This window comes from Panthera pardus, unplaced genomic scaffold (genome assembly GCF_024362965.1).
Source record: "Panthera pardus isolate Hobbes unplaced genomic scaffold, ASM2436296v1 HiC_scaffold_14, whole genome shotgun sequence".
In the NCBI taxonomy this organism is placed as follows: Eukaryota; Metazoa; Chordata; class Mammalia; order Carnivora; family Felidae; genus Panthera; species Panthera pardus.
The window spans coordinates 735847-754592 of record NW_026526699.1 but is presented as its reverse complement, the minus strand read 5'-3'; the positions used below and the strand labels follow the sequence as shown (position 1 = coordinate 754592).

Here is an 18746-nt window from a genome sequence, read left to right as displayed (position 1 = left end):
CCGCCCTTCCAGCGGCCGGCAGGACCTCCGGAGAGAGGAGACGGAGAAGGTCTGGAACCTGTCCGCGTGATTTCTGCAGGACTCAAACACCTATGCCGTCTTCTCCCGTCGTGTCCCTGCACAGCCGTTCTGGAGGTCGGGAAGGAGCCCGCCCTGAGTTCCGCAGCCCTGGGACAGAGAACACGCCCCACACCCCTGTGCGCCGGGCAGCAAGGGCTTCTTGAGGTCGTGGGCAGTGCCTATGGTCGCACGTCTCTGCCCCCAGAGGGGGCCACCCTTCTGGGCCACACTGGACGTGAGGCTATCAGACCCACACTTGTGCCTGGCAGGCTATTTGCCCGCACGTGGGTGCATTCGGGCCCGACTTGCCTTCCCGGCCTTCTGCCCTCCTCCAGCCGCTCGGGATACTTGCTTCCCTTCCTCGACACTTGACTTTGCTCACTGTGCAAGGTCCTCTCCCTATCCACCCCTGCGTCCACTCTCCCGCCCGCCCATCCATCCATCCCCCATCCGTCCATCCGTCCATCCATCCATCCATCCATCCAGTGAACAAATATTTAGTAAGAACCTGCTTCGTGTCAGGCATCGTGCCATCCGTTTGTCCCAATACCACCCAATCTCAACTCCTTGCCTTCCTTTGTGTTCGCTCCCATTTCTGAGGACCAGCTATGTGTCAGGCGCTTTGCCAAACACTTACGCGTTACCTTATCTAATTTCCTCAAAATCCTCTTGCAGAAGGATAATCGTTCTTCCCAGTTCACGGATGTGGAAACCACAGCTCAGGGACACGAAGGGACGGCTCGAGGCCATCCGACTGGAGTTTGGACCCGGGTCCACCTAACTCCCGGTCCCGCCTGACCTGCCCCCTCAACACAGGCCGCTCTCTCGTGCTGCTTCGAATGTCGGCATTGCCGGTAACCGGCCGCCTCCCGCCTGGCTGGAAGCTCTCAGAGGACGGCGCGTGCTCTGAGCACCGTCCGAAGCTCCACGCCGACAGCTTCTGTGACAGAAGCGTGACACTCCCTGGCGCCCCGCCCCAACTTCCCCAGGAAGCCCGGGCGCCGCGCATTTTCCGGCAGGGTGGGCCGCGTCAGAAACAGGGTCGGCCCGGAGGTGTCCGGAAGATGGGTGCACCGTGGGTTTGCAGGCTGGGCCGCGTCAGCCAGTCCTGCTGAGCGGGGACCACACGTGGGGCTTGTTCCTCTCCCCCCATTCCGGGAGCAGTGCCGCGAGACAAACGCGGCTTCAAGCCGTCTCGCGGGTGAAGGGACCAGAAGCGAGGAAGAAAGCCGACCGGGGCGGTGAGGGCTGGGGTGGCTCCAGCTCCCAAGTGGCCACCTGGCTCTGCGGCCCACGTCACCACACCACACTCTCCCTCCTCCCAATTAAGATAAGCGCGCTTGCTCCGTGCCCACTGCTAAGTGCTCAAGCACACAGAATATTAACAGGCATTTTCCACAATCTGCTCGGAAGAGTGTGAAGATGGTCCCTGCATAAGCCGGGCCGTTTCTCTGAAATAAAATCAAGGCTTGCTGGTTTCAGACGGGGGCTACACGCAGAGCCGATCTGACCAAACTACTCCGTGGAAAGTAAAAATAGTTCCCTTTCTTGCCGTCAGAGGCAGGAGCTGTCATACTGGACGCTGATCTAAGCTGGTGTCTTCGCCCGCCTCTGGGGAGGCATTCGGGGCAGGGACCCTGGGGATGTCACGGCTTCTGTGGGGGCGGCGTGGTCAGGGCCCCGGGCCCTCGGTGGTGCACACGCACCTGGCTGCTGTTACCACCAGGTGTGAGGAAAACGCCTAGGACAGAGGCCCAGCCAACAGCCTGGACCCTGTGAGCAAGGCCCCGTCCTGGTGGAGGCCGGGAGGGGCCCGAGGAGGGCGCCCCCCACCCTGGGCACGTCCCCCGGGGGCCTTCCCACCTGTCATACCCGGATGGAACCGCCCTGGGAGGGGGGTGGAGGCAGGAGACAGGCTCTTGCCCCCCCCAACCCCTCCCCCGGCCCCTACAAAGTGGGCGCCCCGTCTGGTAAACACTGACCACCCACCCCCATCTGGCAGACCAGCCCCCCAGTGTCCGCACTGTGGGACGTCCCTATTCGGAGCCCAAGGGCACTGACCGAGCACCACCTGACACGCTTTCTTCCCAGACACCCGGCTGAGGCTGTGGCCCCGCTTTAACAAGAGGGGAAGGAGGGAGCGTGGTTTGTACTTGCAGCCTCAGCTGAGGACCTTGCTTCCTGCCTCCCTGGGAAAATGGAAGAATCGGAAGAGAAACCCAGGTTCCCGCCCCGTCGGCTGCCCCAGAACTGGCCTGTGGCGCTGGGGTCTCGTCAGCGTCTCGCGCTCCGGACGAACACCGCCCCCCCCCTGCTGCCTTGGTGCCCTGTCCCATCTCAGAAACACCCCCTCTGCGGCACTGACCTGTGCACCCCGTTCTCAGCGAGGGGTGCCCCCAGGGGACACCTGGCAGCACTTGAGGACACTGTGGGCGTCACAACCGGGGCAGGGGTGCCCTGGCATCGGGCGGGCGGAGGCCAGCGGTGCTGTTCCACATCGGGCACAGCGCGTCCGCGTCCAGAGCTGGGAGGCGGCCCGCGTGGCGACTCGCCTGGCCCCACACGTCCCCGGTGCGGCCAAGAGTCCCTGCTTCACCGCAGAGCACGGCGCCTGCCGCGTCTAATTCCCCTGCACCCGCCCCCTCCGCTAAACTGACCTCATCGGGTCACCTGCCCCCGCGAGCCAGCGGTAGGACTGTGTGAGGACCGTGGCCTCCTGGAGGGAGAGACCCCAGGAACGTGTGCACACAGAGGAGAGGCCGTGTGAAGCTCCGCCAGCACCTTGGTCCTGGACTTCCAACCTCCAGAACCGTGAGACAATGAGCTACTGTCACACAGGCCGCCCGGTGGGTGGAGGTCGTCACGGCAGCCCGGGTGGGTGCCCGGGGCGCCCAGATGGGAGTCTCCAGCACACCACCCCCCCCCGAACCTGCTTTCCAGCCATCCCGCCAACGCACTGGGCACACGCTGCCCCAGGACCTTGGCACTTGCTGGGCCCGGAGCGTGTCCCGCCCTCACCTGTCTGACACCAGTCAGTCTCTTCCTGAGGCCTCCTCTGGGCACCTGGCAATGACACCGGTGTCACCACCAGCTCTGCCCTTCCCCCTTCCCCGCCTTATTTTGTTTGCTCCTTAGCGTTTGTCAGCAGTTTGCCCACTGTGGTCGGCAGAATAACGGGTCCCCAAAGACGCTCACGTCCCAGTTCCAGAGCCTGGGGATGTGTTCGGTTGTGTGGCGAAGAGAGTAAGGTCGCCGACCAGCTGACCTGGGGCTGGGGAGGTTGTCCTGGATTATGCAGGCAGGTGGGTGTGGTCACAGGGACCTGACAAGTGGAAGAGAGAGACAGGGAGGGAGAGAGGAGGGGAGCAGTAGAGGGAGACTGCGCAGGGACGGGGGGAGGTGTGGAGGGAGACGGGGGGCGTGGGGTGCAGAGGCCCACACTGCTGCCCGTGACGGAGGAAGGGACGTGGCCCCAGAAGCAGGTGCCTGGACACTGGGACCCCCCACCCCCCGGGCCACAAGGAGCCAGCACTCAGGACGTCCCGCCTTTAGCCCCGAGAGGCCTCCGGAACCAAGAGAATTGCCATGTGCCGCGTTGAGCCTCTAAGTTGTGCTAACTGGTTTCAGCAAGAGGAAATTAAACCTGCTTATCCTTGTGTCTCCCCTCTGTCCTCACAGGACACGCGAACCGTGAGGGTGGGGTCCACACGTGGCCTTGCTGCTGCGTGTCTGGTGCCCGGAGCTCTGCCTGGAACACGGCACCGAGAGAGCCGCCAGCTGGGACCCGGGCGGCAGGCCATGGGCGGAGCCACTGTGGGGTCACCAGAGCCACTGCACTGCCCCAGCGGACCTGGGCACACACTTGGGACTGACCCTTCAGTGCATTTTGAGCAAAAACTCTGGTCTTCCTGGGAACACCCTGCAGATGTATTCTTGGAAGTTTGAGGTTTACACCATGAAAAATATTATTTGTGTTTACGTGAAAAGCAGTTGGGTTTTGGCTCGCGGTTTTGCCTACACGGACGCCACACGGGTGCCGGGCATTTCCCCCCTCCCCACCCCAGCCCCGCAGGTCCTGCCCTGGGCTTCCCGTCGTGGACGTGGGGACCCCAGCCTGCTGACCGCCAGATGCCGAGGGGCCTGCCGTGTGACCAGCATACCCGGGCGTCCAGAATAGGCCGGGTCAAGCCATCCTGCGATGCCTCCCTCTCAGGGCCAACGGCAGACTGACATGTCCACTGCGACCCCGGGGGGCCCTCGAGGGGCAGCAGAGGACCCAGCCCTCATCCACAGCAGCCAAGAGGCCCCCACCGCCTATAAGAAGGTGTCTGTCAGTGACTCGAAACGCCTGGGCTCCTGGACCTCGGTCCGGGAGAACCCACATTTCTAGAACACCCCGTCTTCCTGTGGGCAGCAGGACGCGCCCGCAGTGTGGAAAGCGTCAACGCGCTACCTGCAAACGTCGAAAACCGGCCGGGGTCTCGGCAAGCCTGCCTCGAGGTCTCTTCCCCGGTTCCCGCTACTAATCCCGGAAGCTCACAGACCGGCCGTGACCCCAGCCGCTCCAGACCTCCCTGTGTCGTCCAGGCAAGGCCGCCCACCCACTGCTAAGACCCCCACAGCCAAGGCGTCTCCCCGACCTTCGTCCTGGAGCCCCACCCCCACCCCGCACGACCCCTACGCCCCGCCATCTCCCCTGCCTCCCCCCACACAACCCTGCAGCCCACGCCCCTGCACCCCCCGCCTCCCCCCACTCACCCCTGCAGCCCACACCGCCGCGCCCCTTGCCTTCCCCCACGCATCCCCGCAGCCCACGCCCCTGGGCCCCCAGGCTGGGCCAGCAGCCGAGTCCCGCTTGTAACCTGGCCGCACAGGGGATGCTTCTTGAGGCCCCGCCGCAGGCCTGATGCCGCGCATGCGCACTCCCCCCCTGGCATGCTGCCAGGCCCTGGGGCCGCGGTTTAAGGAACGATTTGCCCTTAGCTTATTTACTAAAACATGGAAGGCCGACAGCTGGGGTCTCTGAGTCCCCTGGGAAGGCCCACGTGGCCGGTGCGTCCTGACCTGACGACTACAGGTGCTGCCTGCAGTGCGGGGAGCCTCTCAGTGAGGGGCGGGGGGAGAGATGCTCCCAGAACCGCCCCGCGGACAGCAGGCTGAGCGAGAAGGCATGGAGTGTGGGAGCTAGCATCTCCGTCCGTGATTTCTCGCGGAAACTCCCTCTTTCCCATTCTCAGTGTCCTGTGCTTCAGGAACCCAAGCTCCAGGAGAGACGTAAAGCTGAGGCTCCCCCGAGGGTGGGCAGAAAGGGCCAGGCTGCTGGTTCAAGCCTCACCTGACGCCAGCCACTGAATCCGGCAGTCCCAGGGGCCAGTGAGTCCTACTGGAGTCACGTCTGTCAGGATTGAGTTTTCTTTCCCTTGAAAATCAAAGATCTCAACTGAAGCCAGAACTGATAAGCCTCCCTCGAGGCCTGAGGAGATGGAGAATGCCACGGTGACGTCCCCAAGTCCACGTGGCTGACAGGTGCCGGGGCCCGACGGCAGGATGTCTCCCACACCACGTCTGCAGTAGTGGCTTCTTTAGTTTCTTACTTGTGTTCCATCAGACGGTGGCAGAAAGGCTGGAGAGAGCCTCCCTCCATCCGTCCCGGCCACCTGTCCGCGACCCCGGGGGGGACGCCGCCCTCCCAGACCGGATGCCCTCGCGGTCAGCCGCTCAGCAGCCCCATTTGTTTCTTTTTTTTTTAATTTTTTTTTTTTAATTTTTTTTTTCAACGTGTTTTATTTATTTTTGGGACAGAGAGAGACAGAGCATGAACGGGGGAGGGGCAGAGAGAGAGGGAGACACAGAATCAGAAACAGGCTCCAGGCTCTGAGCCATCAGCCCAGAGCCTGACGCGGGGCTCGAACTCACGGACCGCGAGATCGTGACCTGGCTGAAGTCGGACGCTTAACCGACTGCGCCACCCAGGCGCCCCCCCATTTGTTTCTTAAACAGGTGACCTGTCATTACCAAAACTAGGAAGCCTGTAGCGTCTGTCCAAAGTGTCAGCCCGCAGAGAAGAAAACCAGCGCGGCTGTGAACGCCCAGCCCACAGCCGGAACAGCTGGCAGTGCCCGCCACGGCCGGGGGCGGGGGGCGGGGGGAGGCGAGCGTGTCTGGAGGGGGCCTGGCGAGGGCGGCATGGAACCGAGACCCCTCTCCGTAGCCTTGGAAAGGCGACAGTCTCAACGGCACCTTCCCGGTGGCCGTAGGATCCTGCGCCTTCCACAGAGTGGGTTGAATCGTGCTGGGCGCGGGGGCGGCCCCCTGCTCAGGCCGGCTCCTCTGGCCTTGCAGGACCCCTCTGAGGACGGAGTGGCCGCCATCCCCACGTCACGGGGAGCACGCCAAGCCCCGGAGCAGGTGAGCCACTTCGCCGAGGGATGGAGCAGGCCCTCGGGGTGACACAGGGGTCTCCACGGGGGTGATCTTGCTCTGGGGGACACTGGGCGACGTCTGGACATTCCCCGTGCCACAACTGGGCGCGCAAACCGGCCTCTGGTCTCTGCTCAGCCACCGATGTCCTGCAGGGCACGGGCAGGAAAGACCCATCCGAATGTGACAGTGCCGGCTGGGGAAGGCCTGGCAGAGGCCGCACGCGGACCCCAGGCCACCCGGCCCCTCCAACCCCCGGGGAGGCCCTGATCTTCTGCCTGATAACTGGCAGGGCCTCAGCCTCGTGCAGATCTCATCTGAGTCCCAGGAGCCGAGTGAGACCTCGGATGTGCTTTCAAAGCCAACCAGCTAGACAGAAGGACGTGCCCCCACCGCCTCGGGTGGAGGCCAAGGGCCAGGCCCTCCACCCCCGTCCTGGCTCCTGGACGTGTCGCTGTCCCCGCCTCCACCACCGCGCGGCCTCTCCTCCCCGTCGTGCCTCTCTGCCTCCTACAAGGACACCCTTGTCCTTATAGGTCCCTGGACCGGGGCCCGCCCTGCTCCAGCGTGACCTCAGCTGAACTGAGCACCTCAGCAAAGACGCTGTCTCCACAGAAGGCCCCATTCCGAGGGTCCAGGTGGATGTGACCTTGGGGCGTGACTCAGCCCAGCGCCCCGTCCACCCGCCCACTCTGCATCGCACTGCCTTTTGATGGCGCTCACCCGTGCCTGACCTGTTCCTCGTCAGCCTTCCTCCCTGGGGCACCTGCGTCCCAATCGCTTACGTCTCCTGACTTGGCATCAGGAGCATAGCAGGTGCTCACTAAACACGAGGGGAATGAACAGCCACATGGGTAACTGAGTCTGCCTTCATGCAAGGAGGGGGACCCTCGGCTTGGAGAGGCTTCTCTACACACGGCCTCTGTGGCCTCCAGCGTGCGGTGCGGACGTCACGGGACCGTCCCGGGAAGGGTCTGCAGTGGCCCGCGGTGGGAGAGTCCTGCTGCCGGCCAGCACTGCCTCCCGAAGACAGGCCGCGGTCGGACGCGGGGCCACACTGAGGTCATGCAGCTACGAGTGCCTTTCAAACAACCGGGGAAATGAGTTTCTCCTTTCTGGGAATGGCAGTTAGACGGCAATTAGACGTGCTGGGTGGTTGGGAGACCGTCTCGGTCCTGGCGATCCTGGACAGAGTTCCAGGAACGGAAATCCTGCTGGGATGGAGCTGCCAGGAACCCCTCTCGCTGCCTTCCTCTGGCTCCCGGCCGCTTTCCCTTCCAGAGTGTCTGGACCCTGTGGGAGCAGGAGCCTGGTCCTAAGATGTGGATCCCGCCCTGGAATGCCTCCAGGGGGATGTGGAAACATACAGAGACTTATTTCTGTCGAGTTTCCAGCGAACCAAGGATAAACTGTCTTTTCAGAAAGCAGGGCCTTTGAAATATGCAGATTTCGGAGCTGAATTGTAAATGCAATCACTTAGCCCCGCACCTCCCGAGCGGGGATCATCACCAGCATGAATTATTCCTAGCAGCGCGGCTGCGGGGTCTCCGTATGGAGCCAGGCCTGGTGAGGTCCACGTTTATCACGGGATGGAGCGTCCCCGCGTCTCATTCCCCCAGACAGGGGGCGGCCCAGCAGGCTGAGATGCACAGGCAGAGGGGAGGGAAGAAAGCAAAACCAAGTGCTGTTCACCTGCTCAGAGTGATGAAAGGTCACCACAGGCTGCTGTCAGCACTGTGCCCACGGCAGCTGGGAGGCGGGAAAGACGGTTCCCACCACACAGCCGCAGCCCCGTCCCGGCGTCCCGAGCGTCCTGCGTGAGGCTGGGCTCCAGCTGGGAGCGCTAGGGGCAAAAGGCCAGCCGATTACACGCTGCTGCCCTGCCAGGACCCTCGATCGCATCCCAGACAAGCTACAGCTGTCTTCCCGGCCGCGGCCACTCGGACAGCTGAGGCCAGCGGTGCAGGACGTCACGGCTCACAAAGCAGGTTCGGGAGGAGGAGGCCGGGCAAACGCAAGCTAGGAAGGTGCCTGGAACCAGCGGGAAGCCATCTGGGGAACTAAAACCACGAACAGGAAAGCTTTCTGTGGAACGCACGCCCCCTAACAAGTGGAATGTCCTGGAACGTTTCCAGCCCGGACCTGCCTATGTGCACAGAAGAGCCCGGAACCCCTCCCGAGAAACACAGGGCTCTCAGGGCGGCTGTGCTGGGGGCGAGGGGCGAGGGGTGTCCGGGGGGGACAGCCAGACACTGGGCGCTCTCCCCAGACCCCAGCCACCCCCTTCTCCGCACCCTCTTCTGCGGGCTCTTGCCATCCGATCCACTCGTCCTTTTGTGACGCAAACAGTAGGGGGGCGGGGGGGGGTGAGACCATCAGGGGCCTCACGTGGCTTCTGTTCTAGCAGAGCCTCTGAAACCCTGAGCCGGGCCTCCGAGGGGCAGAGAGCACGTTCTGACCACTCACCATTCAGAGCAGGTGGGGAATCTTCGGAGAGCCTCCCCAAATTCAGCCTCTCGGCCGTGATATCTGCCGATCGCTAAGGCAGACGCCACGGTGGAAGACGGGCACACCTCTGTGCGTGTGTCATCTGCGGCCACAGGCCCAGGGCAAACGTTGGGTAAAAATCCAGCATCACCACCTCACCCCCACCCCCATAGCCTCTGTGCAGCTCAACTAGGGTTTTAGTATTAAAACGCAGCGCGGGGCGCCTGGGTGGCTCAGGGGGTTAAGCGTCCGACTTCGGCTCAGGTCATGATCTCGCGGTCCGTGAGTTCGAGCCCCGGGTCGGGCTCTGTGCTGACAGCTCGGAGCCTGGAGCCTGTTTCAGATTCTGTGTCTCCCTCTCTCTCTGCCTCTGCCCCCTCATGTGCTCTCTCTCTCTCTCAAAAATAAACATTAAAAAAAAGATTTAAAAAAACCTCAGTGCTCTCAGATTGTCAGTAGGGTTTTTGCCTCCTGATCAGAAATCTGGGACCCCGCTGCAGTGGGCATGTGCCCCTTAGCCCCTGACCACCCGCTTCCCCTCGGGACACAGTCTGCCACGGACCAGGCTTCCCAAGGCAAAGCCACAGTCCTGGAAGGACCCACAATCCGGACAGGATTTGGGGGAAAAGAAGGACATAGGGTTGAATGACACCGACTCCTGCCGTGAGACAGATTCCCTTTTCCAGACGGTCTGGATCACCCGTCTCTCCAAGGAGAGAGTCTTGGTTTCGTGCTAATATGTCCCTGCACGTGTCTTTCACTTGAGAATCTCCCGTTTCAGGAAGAGAGAGCGGGCTTGGGCTCAGAGCCCCGTGGACGTCACGGCCTGCACGGTCTCGTCATCGTCGCTTGGTCCCCTCCGCTTGTGGGTGTGGTGCTGATGTGCACCTGTGTTTTTAAACACATTTACTTTATGCAAAACCAATGAATGGTTTACAGGAAGGTCCGCTCACTTGCTCATTCCACAAACGTCTCCACAGCACTAGGTACACACACAATGCGGCCGGAGACCCCGGGTGTTAGAGCCGCGGGCAAAACAGACAAAATCCCTCAGATGAGTCGGGGCCGGCGTCATCCACAAATACGGTGTAGACAGAGCCGGTCACGCGTGCGTTGCTGGAGCTCGAGAGGGAGCAGCGTCGAAACCATCTCTTCCCCAGACGAGCGCGAGCGGCCCGGGGCGCGGGCAGAGCTGGCCGGATTCTCTGGCGGGCTCTCGTGTGCCGTCCGCACAGCAGGCCCACGCTTTGACCCCTGACTGCAGGGTTTGGGCGGCAGTGGGTCGGGGTGGAGGGACTGACGCGTGCACTCTGCACGTTAGAAAGTACCTCCCTCTAAAGCAGCCGGCCCCCCACAGCTGGCAGCTCCCCGCCCGGCCCAGCTCCGCCCAGAACCGTGGCCCCAAGGGTCGGAAGATCGCGTCCGGGGGCAGGAAGGAGCAGGGCAGCTGGGTGGTGGGTGGTGGGTGGCCTCCCCTGTGCAGGGAGGAGCCCTGGCCTCGCTGCACACGAGGTCTGAGGTCTGCTGGCAGGTGACTGCCTTCACCTGGGTCACGCCCACGACAACAGAGACAGAGCCGCCCGATGTGGCCGGAGCTCGGGAGAATTCTCCGGCCCTTCCCATCCCCCAGGGGCTGGCTTGCAGACCAGGCGGCCGACTGGGGACATCTCCCTCCCTCTTGCCACCAAGCTTAGAGGCTCCCAGACACCGCGTTCGTGAGACTCCCTGTGCCGGTCGTACCCACAGAACCATGGATGTGATTGAAGATATCCAGAAGGATGATTTCTGGCTATACGCATTTTTTTTCTTGCCTTGAGCACTGAATTTAGAAGCAACTCGCATGCACATACGGGATGTGACGACATTGCGTTTCCTTAAAGAACATTTTCTCCCAGGTCCTGTGAATTTGGATCTATGTGCACCATTTGTTAGGTCTTTGCTGAGGTCCACAGGACGTCCTGAGTAAAGGTCACCAGAGCGGCTGAAGAAAGGGTGTGGGAAGAATGTCCTGCCTCCCGGCCCCACTCCTGGGACACCCCTTCCTTCCCACCAGCCCCTCTGAGCCAGGAGAGGCGTCTCCAGGAGGCAGTCAGGGCAGAGGAAATATAAGTGATACGTCATTTTCTTTGGATTCCTTCCTCTCCTTTCCACACTCGGTGGAGACTCCCAGGAATTATTTCCTCTACATTTCCTGAATCTGAAGCGGACAGGCAGCCATGGGGGGCACCGCCCCCGCCCCCCGTGTTCTTCAGTGTCCTTTCTCACGGGGAGTCGGGAGTCGGTACCCGTTTGGAGGGCTAAGCACTGCTTTCAAATGGCTTCTCGTGAGCAAATGTCAACCCTGTAGCGGCCCCTCCTTAGGGACCAGCCTGGGATGAGGGAAGCACTGTCTGTCTCGTCATTTCCAGGAACAAATACTGAGTGACTCCTGGGTGGGACACCTTGTGGGGTACACGGCCTCGAAGTGGGGGTAAGACCCTCATCAGAGGAGAGCAGGGAGGGGAGACAGGGAGAGAAAGAGACAGACAAGGACATAGAGACTGTGACAGAGAGAGACAAAGAGAGGGAGGGAGAGGGAGAGGGAGACACAAGGAGAGAGAGAGGGAGAGAGACAGAGACACAGAGACAGACAGACAGAGACGGAGAGAGGGAGGCAGACAGAGAGAGAGCCGGTGGCACATTTGGAGAAAGAGGTGGGTGAAGAGTGGAGGAAGGGGAGAGGGGAACTGGGGACACGGGGGAGGCCGGGGTCAGCAAGGGGGTGACACTCGCATTCCCGAACCACTCCCCTTGTCCCGCTAGCGTCGGGAAGGTCAGTCAGAGGTCCTGGGCTTCTCCGCCACCGAGAACCCTGGCTTCTTCTCACCTTGAAGGGCGAGGTGAGAACAGCCCACGGTGCTGAGCCGGCCGTCGCGATGTTACACAACCCGACGTGCTGCCAATGTTTTTATATAATCCTCCGGCTCTCCCCATAAAACAGACCATAACTCCCTGGCAAATACACTTCAGTAAAGCTACGTGCTGTCACGGGGCACAGCTCTTCCGGAGGATGAATCACAACATCGGAACGGCAGTGGCAGTTGGATTAAACTTTTCTCCCCTCGTGGCTGCGGCTCGGTGGGAGAGATCAGAAAAGCCACACGGCTCACTCGCGAAAGGCACCTCTGGGGGAGAGCCACGGGTCCTGGGGGGGGGCGGCGAGGGGGCACTTGGGAGGCCGGAAGGATGCTTGGCTGCCTCCCAGAAAGCGAGGGAGGCTGCGGACGGTCCCCTCATCCCAGCTGTCACCGAGCCCCTGGGTCGCAGGGTGCGCTCCCGAAGGAAAGGCCGAGAAGCCCCCGCCCCCCCGCAGGCAGGGAGCCGGGGCAGACCCCCGGCGGTGCGGGCCCGACACCTCCACCCAGAGCCTGCTGCCGATGCCTCCCGACCAGGCTGGCGGAGCTGCTGGTTCACTTGCAGGACAGCACAGAACAGGCAGAAAAAGCCCACTAATGAGGCAAACACACAAACTTCTGTCCTTCCTCCTCGTACCTCAGCACAGAGACCGACCAGGGACCAGCACCCACTGTATTCGGCCCGCTGCCGCCCAAGGTGGAAAACACCCATTCCTCTCAGCTGCGGCCACCGGCCCTGACCCTCAGTCACACTGACCCTCAGTCGCACTGACGCTGGGCTTGCTGACGAAGAGCCCAAGGACTGTGGGCTCCCACGCACCGCGGCCCAGGGTCCGTCTAGGTGACTGACACCTGCCAAACCCCTGCTGCTCCCCTGACTCAATCTGTCTGCGAGGCGCCAGCCCCCGGCCTCATGCTTGTCCCACAGCAACACTATCTGGAGGGAGCCCCAGGCGTCCCCAGGACGGGAGGCTGGACGGGCCCGGGGTCATAGGGAGGCACCTCTCCCCACCGGCGTCAAGGAACGCCACGCCGGCAACCGCCGAAGGGCAGCACCACCCTCCCTCCAGTGCCCGCGTCTTCCAGGAGCGAGAGGGGTGACGGCAGGCGAGGGCCCCCCCGCCCCCACAGCTGCTGGAAAAGCAGAACCTGCCCCTCACCCTCCGACCTGGGCACTGCCTGCTCTTGAAGCAAGTCGCACAGCTTCATTAGAAGTTCTCTCAAGTTCTCTCAGGGAGTAAGTTGGAGACGTCACATGTGGGCTGATGGGGAGGGCTCTCAAGTGTCCACTGGGTGCGTGCGTGAATGAGTGGTCACCCGGGCCACCGCTCTCTGCTAAGGGAGCCCTTCTCCTCCTTATCCGCCTCCTACCCAGCCTCCTCCAGAAGTAGCACGGAAGGAGTTTGACCCCGGCCCCTGCGGGGCCATCAGGCCCCTGGGGTCGGTGTGGGCTCCAGTGGCCGGGACACGGTGCGGTGTCCAGAGAACTGGGGACAATTCCCCGCCCTCCGGTCCCTCTGTCCAGCCCCTCTGTCCCGAGACGGACGCTGCCCGGGCTCACCATTCAGCTGGTTGTAGACCACCTCCTCCAGGTGGTCCAGACGCTCCAGGATGGCCTCGCGGTCGGCGAGCGCGCCCGCCTTGGCGTGCCGGCCGCGCACCCGGCGGTCGGCGCTGCGCACAGTCTGCACCAGCCCCTCGGAGCGGTCCTGCAGGCGGCAGTACACGGAGAAGACGATGATGCCCACGAACACCAGGATGTTGACCGTCAGCAAAGTTTTGATCTTCCTGGCCACCGCCATGAGCGCGGCTGGAAGCTGGGGGCGGCCTCACCCGCGGGGCATCCCCGTGGGCCCAGCGGCCGCAGGAGCCTCCGCCTGGCCCGCCGCTTCGGGGACCATGAGCCAGCCCGGCTGACCGCGGGGCCGCGGGGGAGGGGGGTGCTGTGGGCGGGGGCTGCGGGCGCGGCGGGGGAAGGGCGCGGGCGGCCCGGGGGGTGGGGGGGAGTGCTGCGGCAGGGGGGCCGGGGGCTGTAGGCCGGGGGAACGGGGTTGGGGGGGGGAGGCCCGGGGCTGCGGGCGGGGCGGGGGGCTGTGGCGGGGGGTGGGGGCTGCGGGCCGGGGGGGCTGCGGGCTGACTGCGCGCTCTGCCGCCCGCGCCCGGGAGCTGTCCCTTCAGCACCACCCGCGCCCGCTCAGCGCGCCCGGCCGCCGCCGCCCGGGGTCCCCGCGCGCAGGGGCTGCCCGGGGCCGCGCGCGCAGGGGGCAGCCGGCATCGTCCGCAGAGGGGCGCGGCCCCGGCCCTGGGGCGGTGGGGGGAGGAGGGGGGCGCGGCGGGCGGGAGACGCGAGGGAGGCGCGGGCCGGGCGGGCGCTCCGGCGGCCGTGCGGCTCCTGCCCGCCCCGCAGCCACGGCGCCGGTGCGGAGTGACGCGGCCGCCCAGCTCATCAGCATGCACGCGGGGCCTCCGCGCCCGCCCCCCGCCGGGACCGCCCCCCCGCCGGGACCGCCCCCGGCCACCTCGCGGGGCGCAGGGTCCCGGACGAGCTCCCGCTGCCCGGAGCGGGCCGGCCTGGCGGGCGGGGCGGGGCGGGGCCGCGCGCTCTGGACGCCCGCACCAAGGGCAGCGCGGACGCGGGGGGGGGGGGGGGGGGGGGGGGGGGGGCGGTTGCTGCGCGCGGACCCTCCTTCCCAGAGCCCTCGCCCCAGACCCAAAACCTCAAACTTGACCCGAGGAAGAGGGGCCTTGGGGAATGCCTGGTCAAGGCCGTGATGTCTGCGTGCACGGGCCTGGGGTGGGGGTGGGAGGTGCCTTTGTAGGGAGGAGGGCGGGCGGCAGGGTCAGAGCCACCTGCTTGGTCTCCCCGGTTCCCTAGGCCAAACTGAATCAACTCCGGGCCTCCTTTCCCTCCCCCTCTGTGGCGCTAAGGGCTGGGAGGAGGAGAGTTCAAGGACCGCAGGACAGAGCCTGAGATTCAGCGGGACCCGGGGTCCCCACCGGGCTGAACCTGGAAACCCACCAGGAACAGAAAAAAGGCGCAGATCCCTAGGCGTCAGGTTCTCCGGGTCCCGGTGCCCAGACCTCAGGGGAGAGCAAACCTGGCTGCCCCCACCTCACATCTAGCCCCACACCCGCATTTTTACAGACAAGACAGCTGGACCATGACAGTCAAAGACACGCCCCCCCAGGGAACTTGTGAGCACCCCCAGGCAGAGGTTCCTGTCTGCTCCACGCGCGTCCTGCTGCTCAGTAGGTATTCGTTGAATGGATAAATGATGGAACATTTATTAAGAGCTAACTTGGTGCTGGGTCCCCAATATACACAGATGGGTAAGACAGGACACGGGGCTTCAGGGAGCTCTGGCTGTGTGTGTACACGTGTCTGTGTGCCTGTGTGTGCATCTGTGCGTGTCCGTGTGTGTGTCCGTGTGTGTGTGCATTTGTGCGTGTTCATGTGCGTGTGCATTTCTGTGTCTCTGTGTGTGTCCATGTGCATTTGTGTGCGTCTCTGTGTGTGTCCGTGGAGAATGTCTGTGTGTGCACTTGTGTGCATTCTGTGTCTCTGTGTGTCAGGGGACATTACGGTTTTCTGGCTCTTGGTCCGGAAAGAGCTCCCTGAAGCCCCGTGTCCTGTCTTACTCTCTTCTCCAACGCATATTTCTTGACCTCAGGCAGGCCAGCCTACCCAGCTTGGACATTTTGTGCCTCCTGGTAGAATCTGGTGAGAGTGAAAACACCCATTTCTCCTTGTCCTCATCAAAACTATCTTTTCTTCCTCAGGACATTTGTCTCAAGAAAGTCAGAGGACCACCATCAGGAAGGAGCCGCTCCTGGGCCTTGCAGCCAGCTGTCTACGGGGTGTTTACCGTATAAATCAGTTGTTCTGAGAGGAGCCTGAGAATTCAGTTTTTAATCATCACTCCAGGAGAGTCTTACGATGCAGCAGGTTTGACAAACACTGGTCTGTTTTTGATAAATAGCCAATCCCATGTCCCTTCTTAGGAAATACTGTATTTTTCTGTTTATAAAATGCCATGTTGTAAGATGTTCCCCAATTTTACAAGGATAGCTTTCAGAATAATAATACAAAAAGCTAACATTTACACCGTGGTAAGATTTTTCCCAGGCACTCTTCTGGTTCCTTTATGGCTGTTAACAGATTAAGACGGACAGCAACCACATTACCACGTAAGCTGGTATCGTCTAATTTTACATATGTAGAAACTGAGTCACCAAGAGGGCCAGTGCCTCGCCCAAGGTCACATGGATGGCAAAGAATTTCTGGGATTCAAGCCCAGACAATTTGGCTCCAGAATCAGATTTATCAGCCTCTGTCGCTCAAGAAAAAAAATCAAGTACTTTTCATTATATGTTTATTGAAAGTGATGTTAAAGTGGTTTTGCCGGAGAAAACATTATTTTGTTCATGTAAATACATTGTACTGCGTTCTGAAGTTTATCAGGAAAGGGTACATCCAAACTATGTATCAGTATTTGGCTAAATATTTCATTTGAGATACAAGCACGTTGAAGATGGGGGGTACGCGGCAGAGAGGGGGTGCATCCGATCCGACAGCCGGCAAACCACGTCTGACGTGCAGCCACACCGAATGCTCACCAGGAGGAGTGCCACAATACCGTGGGTGGGAGGCAGTGACCGTGGAAGAAGCAAAGCCACCCCGGGGCAGCCGTGCTTGAGAATGCACACGTGCACACTGCCCACGCACCCCTCCCTCCGCCACAAAGCCTCAGCCTCCGGGGGCGTCCCTGGACAGACAGACAGCCCTCCAGGAGCCCTGAGCGGGTCTGAGGGCCAGAGTGCCCTTTGCCGGTACAGAACAAGCCCACCGGGTCTCACAGGTGTCCTGTGGGACGGCGTCGACGGGTCCTGGGGGAGTGGTGCGAACCACACCTTGAGGGGACACTGTTGGCACAGGCGACAGGAAGACGGGGGCCGTGGAACGTAAACTAACACCAGTTTAGGGAAATGCCAGGCTCTTTAACGTCAAAGAAGTCACACTGTGCCGAGAACTCGGCCTTGAGACAGCACTCAGATCTGAACAGAATTCCCTCCGGGCTGGGCCACAAGTTGGGTCCCGGACTGGGCTCCAAGCTGAAGTTCGGCACACCCCAAAGTGGGTCTCTCGCGTCTCACGGAGAGAAGGGCGTTTCTCTTTCGCAATCGAGCCTCTGTTTCCCGTCTCGCGCATCAGTCAGGACAGGCCGGGTTCTGCTGCGGTAACAAGCAATCCTCAAGTCTCACGTGCCGCGAAGACGCGAGGCCACTTCTCACACACGCCACGTGTCCCCGACCAGACGCCGCGGGACCAGCCTTCTGAGAGCAGCTCGAATGTCCCGACGGCTGTGCCGAAGAGCGAGGGAGAGCCTAGGAGGGCCTCATACTGGCCATTAAGTGCCCAGCCTAGACGTGGCACCTGCCACTTCCACTCTCACGTACCGGCTGGAAAGTATCACGCAAACTCCGCAGGCAGAACAGCGGGGGTAGGAGTGGACTTCCGTGTACTTTGGTGAAAACGCCATCATCTGCACAGCAACCCTCCAACCAATCAGGAGTTCGCTCCAAACTCACCCCGACTCCCAGATACCAGGCTGTGCAGGGAAGCAAGGCATGACCTTTATCACATCAGAATTCAGGGGCGCCTGGGGGGCTCAGTCGGACAAGCGTCCGACTCCGGCTCAGGTCATGATCTCGCGGTTCGTGGGTTCGAGCCCCGCGTCGGGCTCTGTGTTGACAGCTCAGGGCTTGCAGCCTGCTTGGGATTCTCTCTCCCTTTCTCTCTGCCCCTCCCCCTACTGTCTCTCTCCCTCTCTCTCTCTCTCTCTCTCTGTCTCTCAAAATAAATAAACTTAAAAAAAATAGAATCTAATGCAACCATCGTATAGCAGAGAATCCGAATGCAAGCAAAGACTGTAGGGAACCCGGTTTCCACCAGATCACCGAGGAGCCGTGTTTCGGCCTCTGCCTCACATCCCTGAGCCAGGAACGGAGAGTCGAGACCCCGCGTGGCAGTTTCCTGCCCTGGTGGCAGTTTCTCTTTTGGGAGGCCCCGGCCGGACGCTGCGCCAGCACAGTTCTCGCTCAGAAACTGGCCTCTGGAAACCCCATCCACGGCTCGGACCCGCGCTGCAGACAAAGCAGTGGCCAATGATACCCAGAACCCCGGCTCTGATCCCCTCTTCCCTGACTCTGACATAGGCCACCAGTCTGACCTTAGTGGCCCCACAGAGTCAACAGAGATGCCTGTGGACTATTCGTCACCACAGACCCCCTGCCAGACGCCCCCGCGTGGCAGCCGGTGGCCCACAGGCCACTACCTCTGCCGACGGGCATGTCAGTCCCGGGTGGGTGATGCGGTTCACGGCGTGCCAGACGTCAGGGAGGGCGAGGGGCGTCCAAATCTGGAGGCCAGGCAGGTCCCAGCAGGTCAAGGGGAGGAGAGGTGGTGCCCGGATGAGAATGTGCTCCGGGGTGGGGGGGGGGGGGAGGGGGAGTGTGCATGCGTGTGTGTGCGTGTGTGTCTGGCGGTGGGGGGCGTGTGCAGGTGAGGTGGGGGCGTCTCAGAGACATCGCGAGATCAGCGGGGCACGGCCAGGATTGAACGGAGGCAGTGACGGCCCCGGGGCTGCCGTCCGCCCTCCCGGTTCTGCTGCTTGGAAGCAAACCTCCGGTCTGAAGGTGTCCCAAGCGCAGGACCCCCACCTGGTGGCACCAGACTGCCACCTGCACCTGACCGGGCGGCCACGTTTCCAGGCCACCTGACTGCGGGGACCGGGCAAGGAAGGCATGGGCCCCGCCCGTGTCTGGGGCCCAGGGAGGACCAGGACGGGAGGCCCCGTGCGGGGTCCCCGCTGCCGGCAGGCCGGG

General features: G+C 62.4%; 1 protein-coding gene and 1 long non-coding RNA gene across 5 annotated transcripts in view; one reads left to right on the top strand and one right to left on the bottom strand.

The window, feature by feature from the left end:
* The window catches only part of GALNT9 (polypeptide N-acetylgalactosaminyltransferase 9), an 84590-nt gene extending 70763 nt beyond the window's left edge, over positions 1-13827 (bottom strand). Inside the window, exon 1 of one of the 3 annotated variants that reach the window (XM_019438067.2) lies at positions 13423-13827. In XM_019438067.2, the coding sequence (XP_019293612.1) occupies positions 13423-13663 (241 nt within the window). In that variant the 5' untranslated portion in view covers positions 13664-13827. Of the gene's footprint in view, positions 1-5395; positions 5608-13422 lie in introns of those variants that run through there. The other 2 variants (XM_053901856.1, XM_053901855.1) reach the window with 2 other exon arrangements.
* A 729-nt stretch (positions 13828-14556) lies between these two features.
* LOC109260091 (uncharacterized) lies at positions 14557-17705 on the top strand. Of its 2 annotated transcripts, none has more exons than XR_008422030.1 (2): positions 14557-15110; positions 15642-17705. It is a non-coding gene; the product is annotated as an uncharacterized LOC109260091 (long non-coding RNA). The 2 variants fall into 2 exon arrangements; XR_008422029.1 differs by having other exon boundaries at positions 14557-15114.
* Positions 17706-18746: the final 1041 nt, after the last annotated feature.